The following is a 27,140-nucleotide window of genomic DNA, read 5'->3' on the forward strand; positions in this document are numbered from 1 at the left end:
GGTCATTGAACTTTCACAATGACGAGGAACATGTTGGTGTCCACCATGTGGACCCACACCCGAACGACCTACCCGGTGACATTCGATGTGCAGAATGGCACGCATCTCCAGACGTGGAGGGGCGTGACGTTTTGCATTGTTGGGGGACTTTTTTTTCAACGCTCATTTCACATGTGCACTGCAGTGCAATCTCTTGGTACTTCTCTCACAGTCTCAGATTCTATGTTGTTTTCTTAAAATTTGGGGGATACGGGCTTGGAGTTATTTGCAAGTTTTGCAGTATCTTTTTTTCTGTTTGAAATTTTTGATTACTGTATTCTGGGCGCGGGAAATGGCGTCATCATTCACAGATTCTGTGGTACCTTTCATTTAGCAGATGTTAATTACTGCACTTAGGGGTAGTTATTATTGAAATGGAATAGCGATCGGGTTTCCAGAAAATTCGGAGCTGCCACCTGCTTCAACTCTTACTTGCTTTGTGAAAAAAGTGGACTGCCAAAAGATCTTGTCATTTTAGAAAGTTAATTGACAAGTTGCCTTGGAAAATGTTTTCAAAACGGTGTACTAGATTATTCATATTGCGAAGAACTTGATTCCTAGTAACATTTATTGTAGCTTCATGACTATTTTGAAATTAAGCGAGCTTCTGAGTGGAGTGGCCAACGAAAATATTCAGCCAAAGAGCGTAGCAAGACTTGGAGATAATGGGACCACCAAAACTAATGATAAATCTTCTAGACTTATAAGGCATAAGTTGAAGGAGCAAGCGGTTTAGAATGACTGAATGGAAGAATGCAGTTCTTGGATATTGGAACGGCAAAATACGGTTCTGTGCTACTTGTTAGACACACAAAGACTGGAAATTTGTACATACTGTCAGCTAATGGCTTCGATTAGTGTCTGTTGTGGATCGCTGAGGGTTTATAATTACGTGTCGGCTTTACTCACTTTAGATGCATGAAACTGATGTCAGAATTTTCAACCTTCCAGCAAGGATTCATTGTTTGTAACTTGCCTGGACTACAAAGAGCATTTGTTCAGGACCTACAGCCACTTGATGGGATAATCCCTGAATATTCATTTCTTCCTTCATGACATTTTTGGAAATCTATTTTTAGCACAGTGGAAAGCTTGAATCCTCCAGCCTGTATCCTTGAAAGCTGATTAAATGTTCCGAGACTAGGAAAACCATCTCTTTGCTACTTTTCCAGTGACTCTCCATCGTCCTAAAGCGCAGCCTTATGATAAAGATAGGTTACGAATCTGGGCAAGGATTGCTGGTCGGTGAACTATTACCAATAGTGAAAGAATGATGCTAAATACGCTTGGATAGTATGGTTTCCTGGCGGTACAAGACGTGTTCGTGGCGAATCCCTTGTGGTCCTTTGCATCATGATACAGGTCTCCATTCGACGACGAACTTCCATTGGCCGAATCTATTTCGGATTGCCTAATCTCATCAAAGAGGTGAATAGTGTATAACTACTCAGGTCTCTCTTATCCTCAGCGCAGAGCTTCCACTTGCAAAGCATCTCTGAAACCACACTTGGCCAAACACAAAAGTAGAGCTACTCACATACATACTTTACGATACACATTCATTCTCATCAACCTCGGCAACCTATATTTTCATTCATCCCCTCACTTAAAATGGCCCCGAACATTATTCACTGTGGCTGGGAATGCTTTATGGTACATATTCCCTTCTCAGGTACCAAAAAGAAAAACCTGCTAACAGCCCCGCTCAAGTGCGAAGTCACCAACAAATTCGAAGAATCGCGAAGCATGGAGTCCAGAGTCTACAATCCGGCTATCCCCGACAAGTGTGAAGGACCAAAGTGTGCAACGAGTCGTTTCGGAGTCCACAACCGTTGTCCTGAATGCTTTGACACCGATCAATACGATAGCAAGTTTCAGCACTGCGACGAGACTCCGCTTACTCCTGAGAAGCCCATTTTTCCTTGGCACAAGGATGATTATCGTGGTCCGACGAATGGAGAAGGCTCACAAGAACAAGAACAATAGTTCCTGGACGGCATGGGGGTCCACCTTTGTACCTTTTGTTGCAGTGCCATCGAAATATGTATAGATGACGCTAAAAGGGTAGAGAGGATAACAATGAGACGAGAGTAGGCAAATTGATGCGTGAGGGAGTACTTGGGTGGTTTACTGGGTTTTCATGGCGTTGTTTTACTCCAATTTTAGGGTTCTTGAGATTCAGTGCTTTGAAAAAGTTTGGATTACATCATGGCGTTAATTTGTTCAGGTTCCAGTCATGCGTGTTGTTCAGTTCTTTGGGACGACTTGAATTTAAGCGGTATTCCCAACTGCAAGAATTGATAAAGACGCGCATTGTACCAAGAACTTTGTGATTTCTCGTAGCTGAGATACGGAAATTTGAACATGGCCCTCGGCACAGTTCATTTTCATTGTTAAAATGACACATAATGACATGGGAGATGCAATATCGTCTCCAAGTAACACTCACACCCTCACGTGTCGTACTGCGAATTTGATAGATTGTCACTGAAGTTCAAGGAGCTCGTTGTAACAGTGCAGACATAAGTCAAAGTTACGCATGACAATAACTTGCAATATGACAACAACTCTCAATTCCTCGCCGAACAGCATGCTCCCAACCAATACCAAAACCTCTACGAGTGGCCAGCTCCAGAACCACAAGGACAGTCAAACAGCCAACAGAAGAACGCGACTCTTAAATACCTAGAAATCGCCTTTTGAAGACCAAATCCACCTCACACCGGTAAGTTGTTCAGTTCGTTGATATCCTGGCCTGAGGATTTTGGAAGAAAGGTGACCTGTATATTTATACCTTTTATCGCCAAACTTTCGGCCTCTCCCAAACAGAATATCAATTGATATCGAATAAGATACCATTCACAAAGAATTCTATTCACACTCGTTCCCACCGTTTTCTACGCCACTTCCCGTCACCGACCCGCCACCCCTCACCCACATATTTAAACATCCGGAATATCTACTCTTGAACGCCACTCCCAAAAGTAACCATGTATTCTCCGAATCGCACCTGCCGATCAGTACTGGGGATCTCAGGTCTTGGGTGCAAGATATAGTCTTAAAGTCTTGATGTTTGGGGAAAGCTGAGTGGAGAGGTTTTGTTTACTTTCGGTTCGCTTAATTCACTTCAACTTTGCTGGGGCTCCTCAATGGAATGGGAGGTGAGAGTGACAACAGCTGGAGGATGATGACGACAAACTTATTTTGTGACAACAAAAAACGGAAGACAGTAGTCGCTAGCAAATTAAGAGTACTTCCAATGCAGTGTAAACAACTCCAAGCTTATGTGTTCGCGCTCAAGTGAAGCGTGGTACGGGGGAAAAAAGGGAATACATACTGGACGGCTCTGTCACTTCTCAGTGAAGTCGTCAAACAAGAAGAGAACTTCTCGATTTTTGTCTTGAATTCTTTGTCTCTTTAAACCGAGACTCATTTGTAAGAGAGCGGTTCTTTTATAGGGCAGGTATCGTCGGCATCTTCGCACCACCACCATCCAGCGGGCACATGTGACCTCCAGAGCACTGCGGGCGGAAATCAATCAATGTACATTCACCTTCTACCTGGAATATTGGATTAAGACGGGGTATGCTTACATGTGTGACTTATCTCATTCATGCATGAGATATCAATTCAATCGTCGAGTCCAACCAAAAGACTCTGTCTTGGCAACTGCGGATTGATATTTTAGGTCTCTCAAGCGCTGCACATGTACTGCAGATAGTACGACAGGTAGAACAATGCGACTTATCTTTTCGTATCCGTAGATGCACATTGTGTATATGAAAGGAAAAACAACAAAATATGCTTGGTGAGCTGTTGGTCACGTAACGTCTGGCATGTCCGCGATTAGAAGAGAAGGTAAGGACGACTGCAGATTGGAGAGAATATCGACAACAGCTTTGAATCTGAAAATCGCAAAACCGATGATGATACTTCAAACAGGAAATTCAAGAATCTACAAGTCAGTTTGCCAGAGATATCCAAAGTCTCAGCAATCACCACAACATCCTCCTTGCAGAATTCGAAAAACTCAAAGCAGAAGTGCTTCGGTAAAACCACGAATAACACAAAAATGGCGTACTTCAAGTTTTAAATCTGCTCATGCGCGTCTATCTGGACTTCTTTTGCATAGGAGAAGACGGTACAAGGGCATGTGCAGAGCGCAATTAATACCCTTGGTCTCACCGCGGGGAGCTTCTAGGGGAGCTACTTTCGTGATGCCAATGTTGTTAAAGCTTCCAAAGGTGTGACCCACGGAAGATCAAGGGTTTTGCTCTCGTGGAGATTCACTTCCAAATACCCAGTCAGCGCCTCACATCCCCATTTCTCTCCCTTACCTCGTCTACACAAAGTTATAAATACCTGCCTCCATCTCCCACAACCACAGCAGTACCCAGAGCCGGGATAAAATAGCCGGCTTAAATTGTGTGATTCCCACGTCGCAGATATGGATTGAAGGAATCGATGTTGTTCTGAATAGAGTATTTGAGGAACAAGTCTGGTAGGTGGGACTCTGAGAAGAGATGGTTGAGGAGTTGATACAAGATACGGTGTCCAGAAGTAGGGATGTCTTACAACAAGGGGGAGGAAGCAGGGAGGAATTTGACAGCAAGATTTGAAATGGCAACAGAAGCAAATTGGTTGCCAAGTATTATACCATTCAAGTTGAAAGATGAGGGACCCACCGTACCAAATATTTGCGCGATATTTCCTCCGCGCTTGACCCCCCAGCCTTTACAAAGTTCCCGTAAAAACGGAGTTCTATTGTCGGCAGGATCTGTAATACGCCAATCGTGGTTTGGGGTTCTGTTCTGTGGTCGCAATAGGAAGCCACAGAGAGTATCACACAACCACACCACATCCCCATCAAATCATCGATCACCCCCTGCACCTCCTAAAAAATCAACAAAGAAAGGTACGTACGCAAACACTTAGACAAAGCACCTCTTCATATCTGTATTTTATCCATACACATCTGCTTTGTGATGATCTCCCAACAAATGAGGAGGGAGTAGATATTTATACCTCCACGACTCTGCTTCTTCCAACGCTATTCTTCCACGTGACAGACTGAAACACCTCCCGTGAATTCACGTCAACCAAGGACTTGATCCCTAGGTATCGCCTATATTCACTCCCCACACCCTACTCCATCATCTGCCCTACTGTTCAGTCATTCACACCCTCTCAGTTTCTCACTTTTAAGCCATCCACCACAACTCATCCTCCCACTCATAACCCCAACCAACATCTCATTCCCCCCCTCTCCGCCCACACAAATATTAATACCCCCACCCATCTCCTCACTTCCCCTTGAATACCCAGGTACACACCTGCATTCTCAATCTCTCTGTCATAAACGCTCTCGCCACGGTTATTGCCTGGCTTGATTCTTGTGGAGAAGCAGACTCAAGACCAGTGGGTCAAGGTCACCTTCCGCAGGACAGCTTGATCGTTCCATATTGAGAAACAAACTCAGGGACAGCAGGTCACCTCACCACCAAACTGTCTAGAGCAACAGATTACCCCTTCACTGGCAGGTAAGCCACGCGAGCCAACGTTCATTCTCCCTTTGTTCATCTCCCTCTCAAAAGATCCTTCCAAGGAAGAATGAATAAACTTTGATGAAAGACTAGGACCATTATCATCATATGAGGCGTAGAACCTGCACCTGAGAGAATGAAAGACTGTAAGGGAATGACAAGAAGGAAAGAGGGAAGGGGAAACGTGACAGCAAGAAACGCAATGACAGCAGCAGGACATCACCACCGACCGCCTCCCAATCGACAGACAGACACTAAAACCCCCACCATACCACGCATAACTTCCATTACCACCCAAGAGTACCACACACACAGTAGTTAGTAATTCGCTCGTGACCCTCACACCAGCTCTATCCTGCAACCTCCGCCCCCTCCAATGGGCGAGGTATCGTCTCACTATCGATTCTGCATACAAGAAGTCTCTATCTCTCACGGCAGGTAACACTTTTTATACCAAGAGTATCAGAAGTCGAGTACGTGGGCACTGTGTATTCATTCATCTATTCATCCATCCATTTATTCCCTCTTTCTCTCCCTCCCACTCTCAACGCAAAATAAATCAAATGAATTCTCCGATTATTTATATCTTCATATCTTTTTTACTGATTGATTGTTTGATTACTTTTATCAAGAAACATCAACTCCACCTCCAGAAGATCCACCATCCACCATCCACCTTCCAACTCTTCAAAAATAGGTTCTTGCTAGCTAAAAGAATCCGCCTCACTCAGAAAATCGTAAATCAAGAACACGGGCAACATCAAAGACAATTTTTGGGACTTGAGTCACCAACATGCTTTGCTATGAATGGATTAGCGTAGCATTCATTGTGACAATTCGCCACACATCGTCAGCATTAGACTTCATCAGACATCGCTGGCAGGCAAAGAACTCTTCCACAGTTAGTGGGAAATACGGACCATCTCCATTGAAGATCCATCATCAAATGAAACAATACGTATTACAAACAAGATGGACAAGTGCTCAGAAAACCAAAACAAACAAGAAGCCGCCAAAGTCGAATCGGAGAAAAAGGCCGCCGAGAAAGCAGCTCGCGATGCCCGGACTAAACGACTCGAGAAGACGCATAGGAGACTCAAAGGTGAAGTCGAGGATCTCAACAAAGGCAGAGATTGCGTTGGCAAACGCAGACTATAAGGGAGCCGCAATTACCTGGTTATGGTGTGAGGTCGGTTCTTTGGGCGGATTTCTTGAGCTTTTGCATTTTTGGGATAGTACGAATGGAGCATTATCAAACGGGTTTTTGCTGAAGTATTGTCCAGTTGTACCTACATTGTCATTGATGCATATATTGTGGCAGGGCCACCTGATTTTGGTGCTTGGCGTAGTGGAGGGAGGTCACGTTACTAGTGCAGCTGGGCGGTGGTACTTAGAGATTCTGAACTGTCACTCCTTTACAACAACATCATCAATAACACCACTTGAGATTATCACAATAATTACACTCTTTATAGAGATTCTATCTAATCCATTCTCTTCTCCACCTCTTATTTGACAGATACCGTACCTCAGAGATGTGATATCTCGAGATTTGCTCGATCCGCTTCTTTGTATCAAAATACTCCTTGTGCCTTGAACTGCTACCTCTCTTGTTGTGTGGGTGTTCGGGTCGTGGCCCGCCACAATATGAATACAAAATACTCCGTTTATGGATACTGTCTGACGCAGTGTATGGGAAATATGAGGTTTGGCTGGTACAAATCCCTGAGTGACTGTAAGAATATTACCAATAAGTGCAATAACGTGGTGACAAATGGTGTATAGAATTAGGGCTATGCCTAACGTTGTAAGTACTCGGTCGTAGATTCTGCTCTTCTGCTCTACTAGTACCGCTTCGACTCCTTGCCTACTTCGAGTGTATGGGATAGCGAGTCGTCACTCGTCAGGAAGTGAGGAAATCTGCCACGATATCGATGCAGCTTCACAAACGATGATTCATTGGTTGCATAAGGATGGTTGCAGAATCGACCACCGTGTAAAGAACCGAGTTTGCTAAGGAGGTGTCGAAGGCGGATTACCGATAAAATAAAGTTCTCATGTGAGGAAGCTACGGTACACAAACTCCTGGGAGCTTCTGCTCTCAGGAACGCTACTGTTCGAGGAACACTGCCGTCACCAGAACCCGTGGCAGCCGACATGCGACATGATATCCTGGGACCTCGCTAGTGTTAGGATGTGTTGTTCGCATCAAGCAGACGGTATTGCTATTGTCGCAAACTAATAGGAAGTTTATCAAGACTATTATTAGAATCACTTTCAACTACGTCAGCATGCATACAGATGAAAAAGTAAGAAGTGATACTGTATGATAATAGAGTTACTTTCCACTCGGAAAAAGCGGGCTTTAAACACGGGGTGTTCATGCAGAGACATTATTGGGAGGTTGACACCTCGCTTGCAAACTTGAAACCTGCGGGAGAGCTTAAGCTCCGCACGGCGCAGGGAAGGTTTGCGCATCAACCGATCACTTGGCCTAGTTTGGTTGATGGCCGAAACCTTAAAGCTGAACTGGTCCCTCCTCGCAGAGGCGTTTTCATTCCTTCGACCGAATCGAAATCTCTACATACAATCTTCGGTAAATACCTGGTCTCCTTCTGGTGAATCTCTCGCCTTCACCCAATATAGCGAGCGACATGGAGCTCACGCTTAGTCCTTCATCGCCCACCTTGCTTGCGCTGCTACAGCGACCAGACGATGCACAGTTCACTCATCATGTTATTTTTCACTTGCGTCCCTGTGAGCTGGACAGCGACGATATGCGCCAAGTGATCAAGATCATCTGTCAGATGAGCTCGCTTCGCAAAGTCGAAATATGCTACCGCGTCGGGAGTCCAGTTCTTGACTTCATACATCAAGTCGCGCCATCATCCTTTTCGCAACTCCAAGCCTTCCGCCTTCAGCCGGAACCCCTCGAAGGGCCGAGTGATTGGAAACAAATGGACATCTCCGCCGTCCCGGTCTTGCAAATATCTGACCTGCCTGAAGCTGAGGAGCTGTATTTACATGGACTAGAACTTACGAGCAATTCTAGTGCAGCAGACCTTGGCAGATCATTCCAGACTCGGCGACTTACATTGAAGGAGTGCCAGATCAAGGCACCAGAGCTTGGCCTGCTCCTGAGTCACAGTCCAAGACTCACCTCGCTGGACTGCGGCGTCTTGATTGATGCCGAAAAAGCTCGCGAATGGTTTGACCTGACCATGATCAAACAGGGGCTGGCATCCTTTTACTCTACCTTGAAACATCTGAGCATCTCATTCGAGCTTGCCACGTCGACGGCAATCGATACCGGGAACGAAGGAACTTGGGGCATACGATCATCCTTGACGTCACTGAAGTCATTTTCGCAGCTGCAGAGCCTCGAAATTAGCTTTGTCACGCTTCTGGGCTGGAACGCCTCAAGCGCCCCGAGTCTATCAGAGGTCCTGCCTCAAGGTCTCCAGCAATTGGTGCTCACGCGCGACGAGGCATTCTGGTGGGGTTACCAATGGGATGAAGGTTTTGCGACGGGGACGATCAGGAATATGATCCAAAAGTATGTTGAGCCGCGCCAGGGTCACTTGCGGGAGTTAGCTCTGCATGTTCCCGAGGGGATGGGAAGTTTCGAGATCGATGTCCCTCCCACCCGGGACGTCAAAGTGAAAATCATAGAGGACGAATTTTAGCGTCACATTAATCCGAAGACCAATGCGAAACGGTCCGCGTTCAAGTCAAATCGTGACCGTCCATATGCAAGTCATTGAAATAAACATCCAGGCGAAACGTCCCGCTTCATAGCCCCACCAGGCTCAGACACTAGTCGTCAATTAACTTTGCAGTCCATACCATAAATATATCCTGCCTTCTACTCTATTATTATGCCTGTGCTTTTATACGAGGTACCATCAATCAGCGAAGATAAGACCCTTGTAATGTTATGAGAGAAGTTGTGAGCCTCTGACATCATAAGATTTCTCAAGATCCGAACAGACGTAGGGCGCAAAGTTTCTCATGCACATGCACATGGGACGTAGAACTTCCAAAGAAGGCCACGGCTCTCACTAGGATCAGGATCAGGATCAGGATCATTTTGACCGCTTGACTGGTATTCTCGGTAATTTTCTCCGGATAACGAGATACTCGTAGGACTACGAAAGAATCGCTTCCTCGGTTAAGGTTTGCGGTAGCCCGTGCGTTTATGACAGTGTATGCAATTATCCGCACACCAGACAAGCGAGAACGTCGAAATCCTGTCAAAGACCCACCCCCTTTTGGTCGTCCGATTAAAAAGTCAACTACAGATCAAAATTCATAAAAATAGTGCTATTCTATTTAAAAGAGGCAGCGCTGTAATATTACAGTCTTGTTGTCTAATGAGCCGGGTTCTGGCAGCAAGCACAGCACAGCACAGCATTACGCGATCTCCAACCTCTTAAAATACCAAATCTCAGCTTTCGCAGACTGGGATGTAGGTGATTTCCACGGGCACCGGGGTCGGAATAGACAGGGTGCCTGATGGGAGAGGCGGTGCGACGATCTTCATGCTGCCCAGGAACTGGGAGCAACCCCAGGTCATCGCATCGCCCCCCTTACCAGCACAGGGTTCGTATGCTGGTGGAGAACGTCAGTAATGCTCTCGAGGAAAATGAGAAGTAAGGAAGAAACATACGCTTGGGTCCTCTCTTTTTGTTACCTCCGTCCCCATATGCTGCTGCTCGCATTCCGGCCGGAAGCTTCGCCTTGTCGGCCGCGCTAACGGCAGGATCCAAATAATACTGGTGCAGGGCGAGAATCTCCGCGCAGCTCGCCTTGTTCGTGTGGTGAGGTGCTACATTCGGATCGACTTCCGTTCGTAGCGCCATCTGACAGCGGTCAAGCGCCAATGCTACCTGCCCGGGCTGGCCATCGGCGCCTGTGTAGCCGTAGATGAACTTGCCGCCCTTCATGGAGCTGGCCAGGTAGATGGTGTTTCCCACGGCGATCAGGCCCATCATACCCGGTTCGTCCTTCTTCGTGATGGTGTTTGCATTTTTCCCGTTCCCTGGACGGCGCGCCGCGATGTCGGCCTGCATCTCATCCCACGCTTGTTTGGCCAGGGCGTAGAGATCGTCGTCACTGAAGAGAGTACTGACAGCACTGTCATACCGCAGTTTAGATGTCCAGACGAAATTGCGTTGGCTGAGAGCCGACTTGTCTTGCCTGATACCGAGGCTTATTATTGGTTGCACAGTGGGAACGGAACTGGGAGCACTGGTTGTTATTTCAATTGTTTCCGTCCCTTGTGCTTGAGCAAAGACGGAGAGACAGACGAGGAGGAGCAGGAGGAGCCTTGTCAGGCGACTTGACTCTTTGTTGAATGACATTGTTTTGGTCTGTTGTCTAAAGATATGCGAGAAGTCTCTTGTTGAGGAGAAGATGGATGTAAAGAGAGGGAGGGAATCGACCAGCTTAATTATGGAACATTTGCCTGCTACATAATCACCAGCGAAAAGGCGTCACAAGGAGAAGCTGCGTGTTAGTTTTGTAAAATTAGAATACCGAGGAACTCAAACTATGAAACGTAGACTAAATTGACAGGCAGGACGTTTACGTGCACTAGAATCTACCCCGAGGCGTGGTATGACCGACCGACCGAACGACCGAACGATGAACTTAGAACAGTAAAGCATTAGAAAGCATGTTCGCAACAGAAGTTCTTTGAATAGATACAACACGGGTCGTGGCTTGGCTAACTATCAAGTGTATTCAGGGATTGTGAAACACGAAATATAATGAAAGTGGCAGACTTGCTTAGCAACCGGAATTGTCGGTGAGTTTAAAGAGGTGCAAGTGTAGTGAGTTGTCAAAGGCTTGTATTCCTAGCTATAATAGCCTCGCCATAAAGGCAGGCAGCGTCTAACTAAGCGACCTCGGCCTTCTCGTACCTTTCGTACTTGCTTACAGCGAGGCCGAAACTCAGATCTATAAAAAATGTTTTTATCAATGCCCGGCCTCAACCCATGCACAATGGCTTGGCTATTTTGAATAATCTCGCGGAGGGTAGTCAGCTGCATCATCTCGAACTTAGAGTTGAGGTGAGGAAAAAAAAGGATATGAAGAGCAGCTCCCGTCGCTCTCTCTTCGATATGCTCGCTGGATTGCATCAGTGCATACTTTGGCTTCAATCTCACCTGACAATCGTCTGATCTCGTTGTCTTTACATCATCCTTCCAGTGTCGCTCAATATGCGTCACTGTTTACTTTCTTTTGCCGGGCTCGCGGTACTTCAAGCGAGTGTTGTGCAAGGGTTGCCTTGGTCATTACGGTCCCTCTTCGAGCGACAGAACTCGGACCAGGGAACCGATGTCACAGATCTAACCTTCATCAAAAAATGGGCTGCGATTGGTGATTCCTAGTAGGCAAATTCTGTATCATTCAAGTCAACACTATGGCTGACATTGCTAGTGCCGCCGGGATTGGAGCCGGATCAAAGTTGTCTGATTCTGGAAGCTGCGGTCGATATGATAACTCGTATCCTATGATGCTACAGCGATATGATCAGATGCCAAACCCAGCGCCAAAAATGGAGTTCTTGGCCTGCTCCGGCGCCACGACGCCAGAAGTTTTGAGTAAGCAAGTATCGAAGCTCGGGACGGGATACGACTTGATCACGCTGAGCACTGGAGGCAACGATGTCGGCCTCGTGAGTATACTCAATCAATGCATCTACCAGTGGAACTCCGACAATGGAAACGGCGGGTGCGAGAAGCAGCTGACCGAGTCCGAGAGGCTGATTAAAGATGTGCTGCCTGGGAACTTCGACAAGATCACTGCCGAGTTGAAGCACAAAGTCGGTTCCGACCGGCGCATTTATTGGACCGGGTACGCTAACTTCTTCGACGACTCGACCACCGACTGTGATAAGGTCTCGTGGGCGTTCTGGTTTAATCTTGAGCGGAAGCAACATCTCACGAAGGCGCGTCGTAAGCGCATGAATGACTTAGTCAATGCTGTCAACGACCAGATTAAGGCTGCCGCCGCTCGTGGAGGAGATCAGTTTGTGTTTGTTGATTACAACCAGTACTTCATCCAGACACAAGGCCGATTCTGCGAAGGCTCAACGAAGGAGCCCGATGGTGACCGGGACGGTCTTCTCTTCTTTGAATGGGATACAAAGAACGGCCCAACCACGTTGACCCGCCGTGGTGGAATCCCTGGATTCGATGATGTACTCCCGGGTGACTTTATCGGCATTGACAAGCGCCAAGGGAAATCAACACCGTCTGAAGACTCATCTGGATTGCGTGAACAGGTCTTCGGCCTTGTGGAGGCAGGCAAGGCCGCAAACACCAGTCTCTTGGTCTCGCTGCCAGACAATAGTGCTGCTGACCCGGCCTTTCGCGGACGTAAAACACTCAGTATCAGCGACCTGATTTTCGATACTATTCTGAGAGTGTTCCACCCGCAGCCCGCGGGTCACGCTATCATCACCAGTTTGCTGGTTTGGCATATATCTGATCAGCAGGCGAAATCACTTAAAGTAACATGGGGACCCGAAAAGGGAGGGGACGGATCCTTGGCTTGTGCGCGGTCGTAGGAAGGCGGGCTAGACGTCGTATACATAGAATAGCAAATGAGTTTGCCTTTATCGAAATTCATCCTACCAGCATGTTTGAACACCAGCAGACGTATGAGGAGAAGTGCTAAATTGAATCATGCTCCAGACGTAATTGCGTAGCCAGAAATAAGCGAAGTAATCTTGCCCTTCGGTGAATCTGATACCGCCAAGTCTTCTCGTACCTTTTACTGCAACGGGGTCTTCTCACTGGTGGATAATAGATGTTGTTCGACTAGTTTTGCTTACTGCGATGTACTCAACTCTCCAAACTCAACAAATCCGAATACAAATGACACGAACTTCAAGAAAATAAATCATCACCCACCATACCGCGAATCCAAAATGATAAACAGAGCGCCCAACCTACTAACACTTCACGAATGCTTTCATATCCACGCGCATCATGGTCTTCAAAGAAATTCCCCGCCTCAAGTTCCAAAGAAACCAAAATCAAGGAGTTCGAAGACGAAGATACAAAGGAGAAGAAGCAGTCGATATTGGAGTCAGCGTATCTTCAGGCCTTTCTGAAGAAGTGGGATGTTCCTGTTGGGCTGTTTGGATTCAAACAGCTTACGTGATTAGAGGATAAGAAAACGGGGCCGTTTAGGAACCAAGTTGCAAAGACTAAAAATATGGGGCAATTGAGATGTTGGAGAATGGGAAAGTGAACATTTAGTAGGTGCGCCGTGGGAGCCTGGCATGGTAAATGCACATTTAGGCAGCGAGGGTTTTTTGCTGGTAATATAGTGTTTTGATATGCTATTTCTTTAATCCTTGATTCCTATGATTTCACAGATCATCACCTCCATTGGATAAACAGACGAGGTGTGGAGAAGACAGCTACCCCGGAGAATTCATAGTGTGGAGAAATGACTCTGCCAAGGACGCACCGCGGTGTAGTGAACACAGTGACCATTCTACGAGTCCAGCTGCTCTTCTCACACCTGGTATGATGTTCAAAAGAAAGTCCGAATCTTGACTGCACCGAACAGGCGAAAAGTCAGCCAGCGTGATCAAATAAACGCAAAAATGCCGTAAATCGCTTGTGGAATTGTTTCCCAGGATGTGCATACCACGATTAAGCCGTTGATCGAATAGCGTATAAATATTTAGGATACGATAGGGGAGTTATTATGAAATTCCTTAGTATACTACTTATATCTTAAACTTTAACACTATACTAAATATAACGTGAAATCCGATCGATTTAAGTAAAGTTCCCTTACTGATGTACTGCTCTACTAGCTATATCCCCTAAACTGCCGAATCAAACACACCTGTAGCGAGACCCTGTAATTAAGCGAAGTACGCTGAAATTCGGAGTCGTCCAGGCAGCCTTAGCGCCTCCCTTCAGGGCTGTGCCCTGGAAAAGTGTGTTTTCAGCAGTTCAGGGGATACGTAAGTAGTACTCTCTAGCAGTCCCTGAACTCCATCAGCTTAAGGGTATCCGGGCACCGCAGGCAAGGGGGCCAAGCACCAGTGTGAGCGCCGGTACACTAAAGTGCCTAGTTTTACGCTATCGTGCTTAGCTTTACACTAATTCCCCACTGTCCGGATGTTCTAAACCGTCCAAAATGCTAAAACTATCCAGAATCTTAAAGTGGCAGTTGCACGCCCGGATTCTAGACGATCAGCACCTTCCAAAGTGTCGCTAGCCTATTTCTGGACAGTGGGTAGAAACCTCGCTTCGCCTTCAAGGTATCGATTGGGTTGGGTTGGGTTAGCTCGGTTAGCCATGGGGCCCCTCCCAAGTGCGCAGCCTAGGTAAGCGAAGGGGAAAAACCAACAACAACAACAACTGAAAGGGAAAGGGAAAAGTGAACAGCGCAAATCAGAATGACAACGACAGCGACATGGATTTATTTCCATCGCTCTCCAACCGAAATATAGGCAGGAACTTATCGCCGTACATAACCCAGAGGACTGACTATCCAAAACTATCACAGATAGATCTTCAAATTCCCACACACTCACACTTCCCTCCTTCCCTCCTTCCTTCCCTCCCTCCCTCCTTTTCCACCCCACAACCTCCACAACTCCAACATCCACCCCCTAAATTGCCACAGGTAGGTGCCTAGCCTCTTATTCTGCATGCATGCATGCAGAACATCTGCCTGCATCTCTACCTTAATCGGAAGGGTACTGACTGCTGACTGCTTTTGATACGAAGAGTTAAGGTTATGCTCCAGCATTTAATTCAGACTTTGTTCAGTTCATTCGATTCACCTCCCCTCCCCATTCACACACACACTCTCTCTCTCGCCTTCTGTTAACCTCAATCTCAATCACATCAATCATTCATTCATTCCATCTCTCTCCTCCTCTCTTCCTCTCGTCCTTGGATTGCTCATGCTCATGCTCATGCTCATTTCCCTACCTACCTGCATGCATCTCCTAGATATCAATTCCTACGTACGTACGTACCTACCTAACTTAGCCGAGCCGAGGAAGAGGAAGGGAGCAGCAATTCAATTCTTTCTGCTTTGCTTTGCTCTACTTTGCTTTACTCTTTACTCTATCTATCTCCTCCCTCCACTCTCCTTGACTCGAGGTCTGCTTTTTAAGATTTGTTGTTGCTACGATTTAAGTTACGACTTGAGATGGTTTGTAATGTGGATATGTATATGTATATGTATATGTATGTAATATAATATAATACAGCTAGCTGCGCTGTTAAATTAACTCAACTCAACTCAACTCAACTCCATTTATTCTCCAGGATTATACAAGTAGGTAGGTTAGGTAGGTTAGGTAGGTTAGGTAGGTTAGGTAGGTTAGGTAGGTTAGGTAGGTTAGGTAGGTTAGGTAGGCTAGGTAGGTTAGGTAGGTTAGGTAGGTTAGGTAGGTTAAGTGGTACACGGGGGTTGGTAGGTTGGTTGGTAGGTTAGTAAATTTACCTACTCAATCAAGCGAGCAAGTAGTCTAGTCTGTCTAGTCTTCAGACTCTTCACCTAGTTTTACTCACTCCCCGAGTTAGTTACCTTACTTACTTAACTTTCTTTCCTGTCCTCTTCAGCTAGCATGGCATTACTGTACTGTACTGTACTGAATTGAGTGACCGAACTACTGGTAGCGAAAGGGGATACAGCAATAAAGTTAAAGTTAAAGTTAATCATTATCATTATCAAAGTTTGAAAGGGGAACCCTGTAATTTACTTACGAGGCATCTTACAGACTTGCAGTACAGCTTACCTACCCCGCATGTTGCACCATCAAGTCGCATTACTGTATTACCTCACAATACTGTACAAGTACCCACCACGAAAATGAGACAGGCAAGGGTAAGGTATTTTCAGATCTTTTTTCATTATTAAACTTCTCAGCACCAACCATGCAAGCTAGCCAAATCAGCTATCAGCTATTCACAACCAACCCACCACCCAGCTTAACTATCGATATCCTCAAACCGACCATCATCGCGGCGAGTTACACTAACAGGGTTCTACAACTTCCCCCCTCATCCACACAACCACAACCAACTCTCACCACCAGCACCAGCGCACCAACACCCCAGAGAGATCTCCCAACCACACTTATCCAGTACCACACCACACACCACAGCCAGCCTAGTCCAGCCAAGGAAAAAAAGAGAACACCAAACCCCATCCCACACCACTGGAGACCTCTCACTTCCACCACCGCACCACGAAAAAGCAAAAACAAAAAGGGTATAGACCAACGAACCGAGTGACAGACCAAGAGAGTGGAACAAGGCAGTCAGCCAGCGAGCGAGCCGAGAAGGAGTAGAAAGGTTGGATTTGGATCAGATGTCGCATCGCATCGACTCGCATGAGTCGAGAGTAATGGACGAAGAAAGGAGACAGGAGAAAGGGGAAGAGCACAGCGCAAGGCCGGCGTACAATCCACTCCCTCCCAATCAACCTCCTTATCAACAATGAATTACAACGCAAGTACGATGCGATGCGACGCGACACCGATTCAATCCAAAGATAACCGCACGCCGAGAATCGAAGAAGAGTTTAGAAGAAAGAAGAGGCGTGCGACGAGAACGGGGTATGGGCGAATCGAAGAAAGGTATGTTTGCATGTATACTTTGAGTCGTTTCTATCAATCGTCGAGAGAATAGAGGAAGCGAAGCAACAATGCGCTCATATGGTATGTAGATAGATATGCAGAAGGATGTGTGTAGTCGTCAAGCCGTAAATGTCCATCTCCCTCCCAACCACCCCTGAGAGAATGACAAGGAGGGAGATAAGACCCGTAAAGAACGAGGAGTGATGTTCGCATCGAAGAGTACGGTTCGAGAAAGACAATGCGATCGATCGGAAGAGAGTTGGTTTGGAAATCGGGGTATCCATCGTCGTCGTTGGTTGTCATGCGCCGCCACATTCCTCGGAGCAAGAATGTCGCAGATTGACGAGATCGCATCGCATCGCAACGACCGTAAACAACCATCCCGATCCAGCCAGCGTCCCACAATCGCATCTACAACATAGCTGCCACGGCGCAAACCACCAAGCTTGCACTACCTGCCCAGTAACCACTCAGACTGCTTGCGGCGCCCATGAAGTTGGTGGGGAGTGTACTTGATGGGGTGGCAGACACGATGGGGGAAGAGCCAGTTCCGATTGCGGTCGTGTAGGATGCTGATGCGGCGGTTGGACCAGATGTTGAGGTCGAGGTGTTGTAGGTTGGGTAGGTGGCGTAGACGCTTGCGACGACTTCAGAGACGGTGATGGTCTTTGTGAGAGTTGCGGTCGAGGTGATTGTCGTAGTTGATGAGGAAGTAGATTGCGCAGCGGCGAGGAGAGGGAGGAGCGCAGTGGTGAGTAGAGAGAGACGCATCTTGATTGATTGTTCAAAGATTGGATATGCGACAAGGTAGGTGATGTATATTTAGATCGAAAGGGACCGTGGTGATCAGATCAGATCGAAAGTGTTTCGAGTTGGAAGGATTGGTTGTTTCTGTTTCGCGCCAGAGATGGTGGGAGTAGATACTCTTGATATATGCCTTTCCTTTTTTCGCAAGTACTAGACCAGACAATAGGATGGGCGTGCGTTGGTTTGAAACTATTATGCGGGTGCAGACAATAGGATCGTAGAGAGGGCTCGAGAGTGAATGAACGACTGTGCGACAAAACTCAGTGAGTGGAGTGAATACGCGGTATTCTGGATATCGTGGTGATATGTTGTAGTTATTGTATTGTAGAGGGTCAAATCTTTCAAAGACGAGAATAGACTTTGCCAACGAAGTCTGGTGGTGAGAGTTGTGTGTGCGTGTGTGTGAGAGGATGTTCGGGTGAAGAAAGAAGAAGGATGGAAGTGGGCAGGGCGGGAGAGAGTAGATGAAGGAGATGCGATGCGACGATGTGATGTTGGGGTGCGGGCCCAGATGCAGTGGAGTGGGAGAGCAACGGTGCAGCGTGCGTAGGTTGCGCCGGCCGGGAAGGCAAGAGTGGAGATTATTTCGGGCCAACTGGGTCGGGTTGGGTCAGTTTGGGTCAGTTTGGGTCTGGGCGAAGGAGGAGGAGCGCGGCAAGACGATGATCAGGGGAGGATCAGGATCAAGTCAGTCAGGCCTGATCGGGTCGGCTAACAGGTGAGAGAGTAAGGTGGCCAGCACAACAAAGACAACAGTTCAACTGCCAGCGCGACAAACGAATTACAATTACGGTAGGAAGTTCGTAAGAGGAGAGGAGAAAAGAGGAGAAGGGAAAGAAAGAGCGAAACACAGCAGTATGTAAAGGCCATCAGATGAACTTTCCCCCCTCTTTGTCCCGAGTTTGAGCTTGACAATTGAAACGCATGAACCAAGGACAAGGTGTCTATCATCGACACATCAATCAACCGTAAGTCAAGTCAGCGTGTATTACAGCAGTCCCCTCCCCAATCCTTCCCATCTCCAGGCTATTCTCCCCTCCAGTCAGCCTATCCTCTCCCTAAAATACGCTGAAGCCTTCCCCCAAAATACACTCTCTCCCTCTTGCCCAAGTAGTCAACACGCATGCACTGGCCCCAACACCCGGGTCCCCATCTCCGTCACACTGTAATCTTAAAATCCTCCATCCCGCAGGGATCAATCCCTACCGCATCCACCCACTCAAATCATCCTGACCCACATCGCCCCAGTCTCTCCCGAAACACTCGCACGTCTCACTGGCCAACCGCCCTACTAGCAGACGGGTTCCTGAGCTAGTCCCACTGTTCCTGAGTTGGGACATTGCTTGGCGGGGGAAAATCTCGGCTCTTGAGTCTTGCGTGCAGGAGAATTTGTGGGTGTCCGAGGCTGTCGTGCGATGAGGGATAAAAATTTTGTGATGGGTCGATTGGTTGATTGCTGGCCAAGCATAAGGTAGCGCACTAACGGGTGAAAATTGTGCAAATTTTGTGAGCGAAGGGTTTGTTAGGTGCAGTAGGGCTGGGGGATTGTTGGGAGGGCGATTATCTAATCGCCGATGAATGGGTGTCTAGGCCTTGCCTTTTGGACCGGAATTGAATCGGAATGTGAGAGGGGGAGTGGAGTGGGGTGCTGCGCAGTGATTGATGACATCGTGAGTTCATGGAGGCAGGTCAGGTCGTGTGAGCTGTCTGTTGTCTTTCTGCCTGGGTGAGGGCTGTTGTGCTGTACTGGAAGAGATGCACAACAGAGCAGAAAGTCACAACCCAAGAAAATCGAAGAAAATCAATGATTCAAACACATCATCAGCACACACGATCCCACGCCACGTGTGAAAAGGTACAGACAGATCTGCATGCAAGTCGAAAATTACTGCATCGGGACTGTGACCTCTCTCCTGCACCAACGAGTACCTATCCATCCTATTCTTGCCTCTCAGAGTCCCAGCTAGGTAAATTACAACACAGCACAACAGTTACCACCGCATTATTCCCTCCCTCCTTCACTCCCTCTCTCCTCCAACAGCAACCTGCACACATACCCGCTTGCCAACCAATACCCATTCCTGCTCCTCCTCCTCCTCCCAGCCAACAAGATACGATGCGCATCGCATCATTCACTGTGTAGCCACCCACCCACGCGAGCGACTTCAATTTAAAATTTTAAAATTTAAAATTTTAATCGCCGGCAATCATTCATTCATTTTCGTTCTGACATGCGTCATTTGACCTGATCTGTAAATTACGACGATTTCGCTTGTGAGATTGAGATTGAGATCAATGAGATGAGATGAGAGCTTGGGTCACTTCACTGGCCTGGCCTGCCTTCCGCAATGACATGATGGCAGGGTATGATTGCGCATACAGATGTTTTGTGATTGGTTGGAGAGCCGTGGATGGGGGATGCTGAAAAGGGGTGGGTGGGGTGTTTGGGTTTGGGGAATCGCCTTGTGGGAAGGTTTGGCAAGGGGGAAGGGTTGAGGGTTGAGACTCGCTTACTGGTTAGTACGTAGGCCAGGTAGGAGATACTGGAGTGAACTGAATTCTGGGCTTGGGATTCTGGGAACGACTGTTGTCTTTGATTGAAATTCAAAATGATGGCAAGGGGGAGCTAAATTCGATAATTAGGTACTTTACTATCGCCTATCTATCTTACTTTTAACTGTATCCCTCCCCAGTGTATCACCCTCCCTCGTGCGACCTATCTATCTATCTGTCTACCCGTCAATTCCTCTTGACACATCTCACCTCTTCACCCGTCCAACCTGACTCAAGCGACCCTCCCCAACCCAACCCAACCCAACAATCCGGCCACGCTGTACGAGTAGTGTAGTGTAGTGCAGCAAAAGTGCAACAGAAGGAAGCACAGCAAAGGTACCTGCGTACCTACCTACCAACCAACAACCTCCAAAAATAAGTCGCGACGAGATGGGATGAAACGAAACAGGTCAGGTCAGGTCAGGTCAGGTCAGGTCAGGTCAGGTCAATCCATCAGGAAGTAGAAACGAAAATAACAAACCGGCCTGTTTAGGCCAGAGATATACCAGCCTGAGGCGGGAGCAGACCAGACCAGACCATCAAGCGACCAGAACACACGGACAGACGGCTGACCAGACCAGATGGCAGTATGTTTTGAAACTGTTTGTTTCTGCAACTATCGATTACTCATGTGGTCGGCCAAGTGAGAGGTTTGAAACGAGAAGCAGGCGGTTGATGAATCGATGGAACATCTACCCGTCAAACGAGTTCTGTGACATCCTGACAGATGGAAATCCAGTGCAACGCATTTCCTCCCATCCTCACTGCCCATCAGAACTCATCCCAAGAATATTCCTCACTCCTCCATGTACTATATCTCAACCAAGTCCTATATCAAATACCAAATACAAACCCAGCCAGGTCCTGCTCTTCTCTCAAACCTCACTCCCATCCAACCCACCTCCCTCCAACTCACCAAACCACCAAACCTCTAACCCTCACCGTTTGATACTCCAAACAAGCCTTCAGACCCGCGTCTTAGTATAAACCTTTCATTTCTCTCTTCCCGAATTCCAAAATGGTGTGGTGTTGTGGCGAAAACTCCACGTTTGAGTTCGAGAAGTGGAAGGGAAGGAAAGGGAAGGGTACCAAGTCTCAAACATGCGATGCGTCAAGTTTCACGAAGGCGGAGGAGGGGAGGTGGCTCGTGCGAGAGTTGACATGGGCAGATGGGGTTTGGGTTTCGGGGTTTAAACTTTAAAGATTTTTGATATCGTGAGATGAGATGGGAATGAGGGCAGATGGTCTGGTTATCTGAATGGTTAAATTAGATGGTAGGATTGATTGATGTGTATCCTGTAGCCATGAGGAGATCGTAGGTAGTTACTTTGGGACGGCGGCCGGGTTTGATATTGGCACGTGACTTTGAAGCATCCCAATTGTTTTCACGCTCGAAGAATGGAGTGCTTGCCCCCGTTCAACGACTCTACAACAGAGATCAACTTAGAGAACATTCCAAATAACTTTACTCGATTTCCTAACCTCACGTCCCAAATATACCATCCCAATAAATTCAGGCTCGCCATCAACAAATACCACAGCCACGTGAGGCAGTCCTGTCTCACCTCCTCACTCCAAAACAAGAGATCTTCAATCGCTGGCGTCGATCGGAGAAAGAAGAAGAAGACGAAGGATCGATTAAGTACAGTAGATAAGTATGGAGCTAAACGAGTAGCCAAGAAGGGTGTTCGTTAGATTGGGTTTTCATGCGTGCGTTGTTCGTTTATCGTCTGGCGTGTGATGGACATGGATGGACCTTGGGCTGGGCTGGCTGGGTGGTGAGGTGTTTTTGCTGTTACTGGTAAGTGAGAAATGAGAGGCGAGTGATTCATGTGTAGGAGGAGAGTTTGGGGGTTGGATACTGTTGTGGTGTGTAATTTTATGGGATAGCAAAACCTTAGGATCGTTTGGTTTTGATTGCGGTACGATTGTCTGCCAATCCCTCACTTTCTTAGGCGAATAATATGGGGAGGCAATGTTGGGAGCTTCCCTTCCTATCCATCACACAGATGCTATTCCCCTAAAATTAATTTCTCAATTTGAAACCGTCAGATGTAAATCACGGCACTGCGAAGCCGGCCATAAATCGAATCGGTGAAAATACAAAAGCTTTTTGGGGAGACGGTGATCTTGGCTGACACGCGAAATGCATTGCGTGAGTTGAGATCTCACCTCTCTCCTCCCAATCCGATTCCAGCCGCGCAAATACAAGTCGAGCTATGCGACGTTGACCTTCGAAAGCGATCAAGATTATATAAAGAATAAATGTTCTTTCTCGCTCTTGCTTCGCCTGTTGTACTGCTGCATTGTTCTCGTGCAGTTCTCAAATGGCGGGGTAGATGCTGCAACTTGAAAGATGGGCCACACCGTTGACAGAATTCGCTTCTGGGTACTCTTCGCTTTATTAAAAAAATATCAGAGGTATGCAGCAAACAGCGAACGCTACTGGAGCATCATCTGATTGTGCCTTGCTGTACCTATCTTTAGGCTAAGATCTAGCTTTGTTGATATCTCGCTTAGAATTAAAGTAAGAGTTACTCTCGCCCCGATGGTAGTCTCCTCGCAAGGCTTGGATTTGGCAACTAGTAGAGCAGAATGGCGATGATTAAGTGAAACCACTGGCACCTATAAGATCATCTCAGATCATATCCGCCTTGCTTGGTCCCCAAGACACAGATATTTCAGGCTGCATGCCGCTAATGAGGCTGCGAGCATGAATGTCGTCGGGATGAAAACATCGACCTTTCTCTCCCCTCCGCCATAGCTTCAATACATTAAATCGAGGACTCTAACCAATTCTGGTGCTCTCACCATCTATTCCACTCTTTCTGTTCTATAGCGATGCTTCCCTTCGACCATCTTTGGCTCATGTGACGGTGCACTCGCTGGAAGTGACGCTTGCTGGTCGAATCACAGACCATGCGATTGTGATGGCCATGGAAAATGGAGCGGAAGGTATTCGATATCAATTTCTATCTACTTGAAACAACAATTACCTCAATAATTACTGACCGTTCCACATCTTCTGTGTACGAGGTCCATTGAGATCATGCTTCACAGAATTTGGAGAAATAACCGAAGCCAGTCCATTCACCAAAAATCCGGGCATCTTACCCGCAGGCTAGCAAAGAGCAGCATACAAAACTTCCCACACGGCTCTCGCATTAATTTGATAGTCGTTTCCTCAAGTTCCTATCTGCCATGGTAATTGACCCATCCAGGTTCCTCGTGAGCCTCCTCCTATTACAGGAAGCCATCCGAAATTACTTGATAGGACATGGAGCATTTCAACGTCTTCCCACTTCCGAAGCATCGGTTTGAAGTGAAGTCTCAATTGACAACCCGTTCGTTAATGGTACAAGACAGCCTTTGATCTTCTGATCTTGCGTGTAATGGGCGGAGACGCTGGTATAGGAGAACATGGTCAATGGGTGATGAGTAGCTGGCCCGGTGCGAGGTTGAAAAGACTTCAGATTCTCGCTTCCTATGAGTGACAAGGCGTCACCATGCTGGGACTGGATGATCTCAAGCACGTGCTTGACCTCTTTTTATGACGCGGATGATGTAGCACTCCCCAATGTCCAATATGCACGCCTCCGAAGGAGACAGATCTGGATCACCGGAGTGAGACGATGCTGTCCTCCACAAGAAACCATTAATGTGTCCTGTGTCGAGCACTGCTTACAAAATGGGCAAAATCCAGCCGAATTCTTGCCGGAGGGTTCTGATAGATGTGGAGGGTGAAGAAATGCACATCTTCACGAAGCGCGAACAAAGAGTGATCCCTCGTCGCGAAAGGCAAGCTGACCATTATGAAAGTAGAGGATTCTGGTGACTACCAATTCTCTGGTGGATTAGGAGGGTGAATTCTGAGATAGTTGATCGCCACGATACTACAGAGGAAGAGGGTAAACTCGCTTGCGATGTGGAGGAGTGGTTCGAGGGGGGCAGACGACGACAATTGTCTCCACGCTGACAATTGGATACTAGGAAATAAAATGTACAGGTAAGCCCACACATTTGTCGATTGCGGTCACCTTTCTTGTTGGCTCTCCGCCACGTGTTTCGCTTAAGTTCACTTCATGGAAACAATGGCTCATGTATGGAACGTAACTAGATTGTCGGCGACTGCCCACCACACTGATGTAAACAAAAGCATTCGGTGTATCGATAGAGAATCGTGAATTATGCTCCTTCGTTCAGGAATTGTTTTCATCTTGCACAGCTATTGAGACCGACTCTTTGCTTCTCTCCAAACCTCGTGAAATGTGCTACGAAACAGCCTTTTCCAGGCAGCTTAGAAAATTACAGCTTTTCTGGCCGCGTATCCTTCTGTACATCGCGACAGATGCTCTCAGACCTTCCCAAGATACCAGCTGACGTATCAATCCTTCAGAGACAACAAAAGTGAACCGCCAGATGATTTAGCAAATACACCTCTCTGTAAAGACTCATAATCTAGACCCAAAGCTCCTTGTGTCCCAAGCTCGGCGCTGCTTCCATCGAGAGCACTCACTTGGTCAGGTCTTCCCTCCCTCTTCCTCTTCTCATACCACTCCTTCGAGAGCGGCCTCAATTCCGGCCTCTCCTCAAAGAGCTTCTGAAACTCAAGTTGTGTTTGGCGCAACTCTTCATCCGTGGAGAAAGGCACATCCGTGTATTGATGAAGCGGGTAAACGGGCTCCAAGGAATATTCACACGGGCAATCCTGGAGAAGAGTAATCGTGCAGAGAAGCACGGGTAGTTGTGCCATACAGATTTGGGAATTACACGATGGAAGTTCTGATTGAGGACAGCAAGGACAAGTCTGTAATGTTCCTGAAGCTCGGCAGCGGAATTCAGTAGCCTTGGGGTTGATATTAGCACTAGACCGTTTTGAAGGGAACTTGAATTTGTGAGTACATCACCATCGCAATCTGTAGCTTCACAGCTTGGCTTGTTAGAAGGACAATTCACGTCGGAAGCCTGGGCATCAGGTTGCAAGATGGATGACGGTTGGTTGCCCAGGTTAGAGTTCTGGCTGGATGCTGCTTCCTCGGTCGAGAACACAGGAATTGTTCGTGCAGAAGAGCGTTCCGTATTATTGGTCGCCTGAATCGCATGGAAAATGAGCAGCATGGTCATAAATGTTGGGATTGGAAACATGATGAGCATCTTCGGCGCTGATAAGCTGATGTACCCAGGTGAGCACACCAGTGGGAATGTTCAGGCAGGTAAAGAAAAGGACGCAGCTTACCTTGATTGTTATAGCAGATACGATGACTGTTTCAATTTATCGCTCTGTTTCTAGAGTTGAACAATGTTGGATGGCGGTGTATGACTTCGATTGGAATGTTGGTTCTGAAGAAGTGTCAGTCACCTGATGACGACAACATCGTAAGATGTGAAATGAACTATCGTATCTTACTTATAAAAACATCAAATATTACTCTTTTACGATTCTGATACTCTTGATATGATCTTTAAATATATGAAAAATGCCCTTCGTCTTGTTCTACCTTTACCTCTCCAACGTCTGTGTTGGTTCTGGCCCAGGTTGGGTCCTTGCCAAGCGTTGTAACCGCTGTGATACAGTTGCCTAGGAGGATTTTAGGCATCGCACTTCGGAGTTCAGACTTCTCGCGTTGGAGCATTACTTATCCCTTGTCCTGTTGGTAGTCGCGAAAGTGAAGACATTATGTTCTGGTATTACAATCTCATTGTCTTTTCTTGGATCTTCGTCCGATGATCCTTTAAATCCTGTATACATGATTTGCTTTGGTGAGTAGCCTTTGTTTATGAGTCTGTGCAAATATCCAAAAGCTTTCCCAACCGCTCTAGACCTGCTGATCTGCATGTGTAATTTGGTTTGGATCTTCAGGTATAAGCACTTGCCTTTTGAACTTGGCCTGAAACGAGCATACTTGGGCAGAACACCAGAGGCGAGCCGAGAAGATTTATACATATCCTGCAGCCTCTCGCTTACTCTATCAAGAGTTTTAATTCCAGCTAAAATTGATTTTCAATTGAAGAGCTGTTCTTAAAAATCTTGTATATTGATCGTTGATCGAAGTCGCTGGGAACGTCTTGCATCGGTTCTCTTACTAGACGGCGGGAGCTACAAGATATGCTTTGTATCTAGTAATTAAATGATTAATAATAAAGTGTTAAATTCTTTATATAGTTTTGTACTCTAAACAACTAGATTATATAGAGTTTAATACCTTAGAAATTGCTTTGTATTAAAAAGTTAAATATAATTATATACTATAATTAAAGATTATATTTTATATAAATAGTGTTTTACTTACTTGAAATATTATTTAGAATAATAATCAATTTTAGTAAAGTTTAATACCTTAAATCACTTTATGATTTAAGACTTTTTACTTGAAATTCTTAAATATAGATTTTATTTTATATTAAATCCTTATAATAGATTAATAATAGTACTTTTTATTAAAGATTTCTTTTTAAAAAAAAATAATATAACTTAAATACTTGTTCTTATTTTATAATTAAATCTAAGGTTATATACTTTAGATTCTTATTAAATCTAAAGTTTAAAACTGTAAATATATAATAAT

At 46.5% G+C, this 27,140-nt stretch overlaps 6 protein-coding genes across 6 annotated transcripts; 3 read left to right on the forward strand and 3 right to left on the reverse strand.

The window, feature by feature from the left end:
* The first annotated feature begins 1,372 nt into the window (after positions 1 to 1,372).
* ONS95_001560 (uncharacterized protein) lies at positions 1,373 to 2,315 on the forward strand. Its single transcript, XM_058494761.1, has 2 exons — positions 1,373 to 1,692; positions 1,750 to 2,315. Exons 1-2 carry the CDS (start codon positions 1,651 to 1,653, stop codon positions 2,023 to 2,025), a joined length of 318 nt encoding a protein of 105 aa, XP_058355068.1. The 5' UTR covers positions 1,373 to 1,650; the 3' UTR covers positions 2,026 to 2,315.
* A 5,708-nt stretch (positions 2,316 to 8,023) lies between these two features.
* Positions 8,024 to 9,451, forward strand: ONS95_001561 (uncharacterized protein). The gene has a single exon (XM_058494762.1). It carries the CDS (start codon positions 8,237 to 8,239, stop codon positions 9,266 to 9,268), a length of 1,032 nt encoding a protein of 343 aa, XP_058355069.1. The 5' UTR covers positions 8,024 to 8,236; the 3' UTR covers positions 9,269 to 9,451.
* A 228-nt stretch (positions 9,452 to 9,679) lies between these two features.
* On the reverse strand, positions 9,680 to 11,195 carry ONS95_001562 (uncharacterized protein). The gene is made up of 2 exons (XM_058494763.1): positions 10,252 to 11,195; positions 9,680 to 10,193 (listed from the first exon to the last, which is right to left on the reverse strand). The coding sequence occupies exons 1-2, from the start codon at positions 10,943 to 10,945 to the stop codon at positions 10,030 to 10,032; spliced, it is 858 nt and encodes a 285-aa protein (XP_058355070.1). The 5' UTR covers positions 10,946 to 11,195; the 3' UTR covers positions 9,680 to 10,029.
* A 369-nt stretch (positions 11,196 to 11,564) lies between these two features.
* Positions 11,565 to 13,259, forward strand: ONS95_001563 (uncharacterized protein). The gene is made up of 2 exons (XM_058494764.1): positions 11,565 to 11,976; positions 12,027 to 13,259. Exons 1-2 carry the CDS (start codon positions 11,807 to 11,809, stop codon positions 13,156 to 13,158), a joined length of 1,302 nt encoding a protein of 433 aa, XP_058355071.1. The 5' UTR covers positions 11,565 to 11,806; the 3' UTR covers positions 13,159 to 13,259.
* Positions 13,260 to 17,625: 4,366 nt separating this feature from the next.
* Positions 17,626 to 17,985, reverse strand: ONS95_001564 (uncharacterized protein; the record flags this gene model as incomplete). The annotated part of the gene is made up of 1 exon (XM_058494765.1): positions 17,626 to 17,985. The coding sequence occupies one exon, from the start codon at positions 17,983 to 17,985 to the stop codon at positions 17,626 to 17,628; it is 360 nt and encodes a 119-aa protein (XP_058355072.1).
* Positions 17,986 to 24,739: 6,754 nt separating this feature from the next.
* On the reverse strand, positions 24,740 to 25,968 carry ONS95_001565 (uncharacterized protein). Its single transcript, XM_058494766.1, has 3 exons — positions 25,811 to 25,968; positions 25,477 to 25,744; positions 24,740 to 25,420 (listed from the first exon to the last, which is right to left on the reverse strand). The coding sequence occupies exons 2-3, from the start codon at positions 25,726 to 25,728 to the stop codon at positions 24,959 to 24,961; spliced, it is 714 nt and encodes a 237-aa protein (XP_058355073.1). The 5' UTR covers positions 25,729 to 25,744; positions 25,811 to 25,968; the 3' UTR covers positions 24,740 to 24,958.
* Between the last annotated feature and the right edge of the window lie 1,172 nt (positions 25,969 to 27,140).

Source organism: Cadophora gregata (genome assembly GCF_030347475.1).
Source record: "Cadophora gregata isolate MNR1 chromosome Unknown scaffold_10, whole genome shotgun sequence".
Lineage (NCBI taxonomy): Eukaryota > Fungi > Ascomycota > Leotiomycetes > Helotiales > Ploettnerulaceae > Cadophora > Cadophora gregata.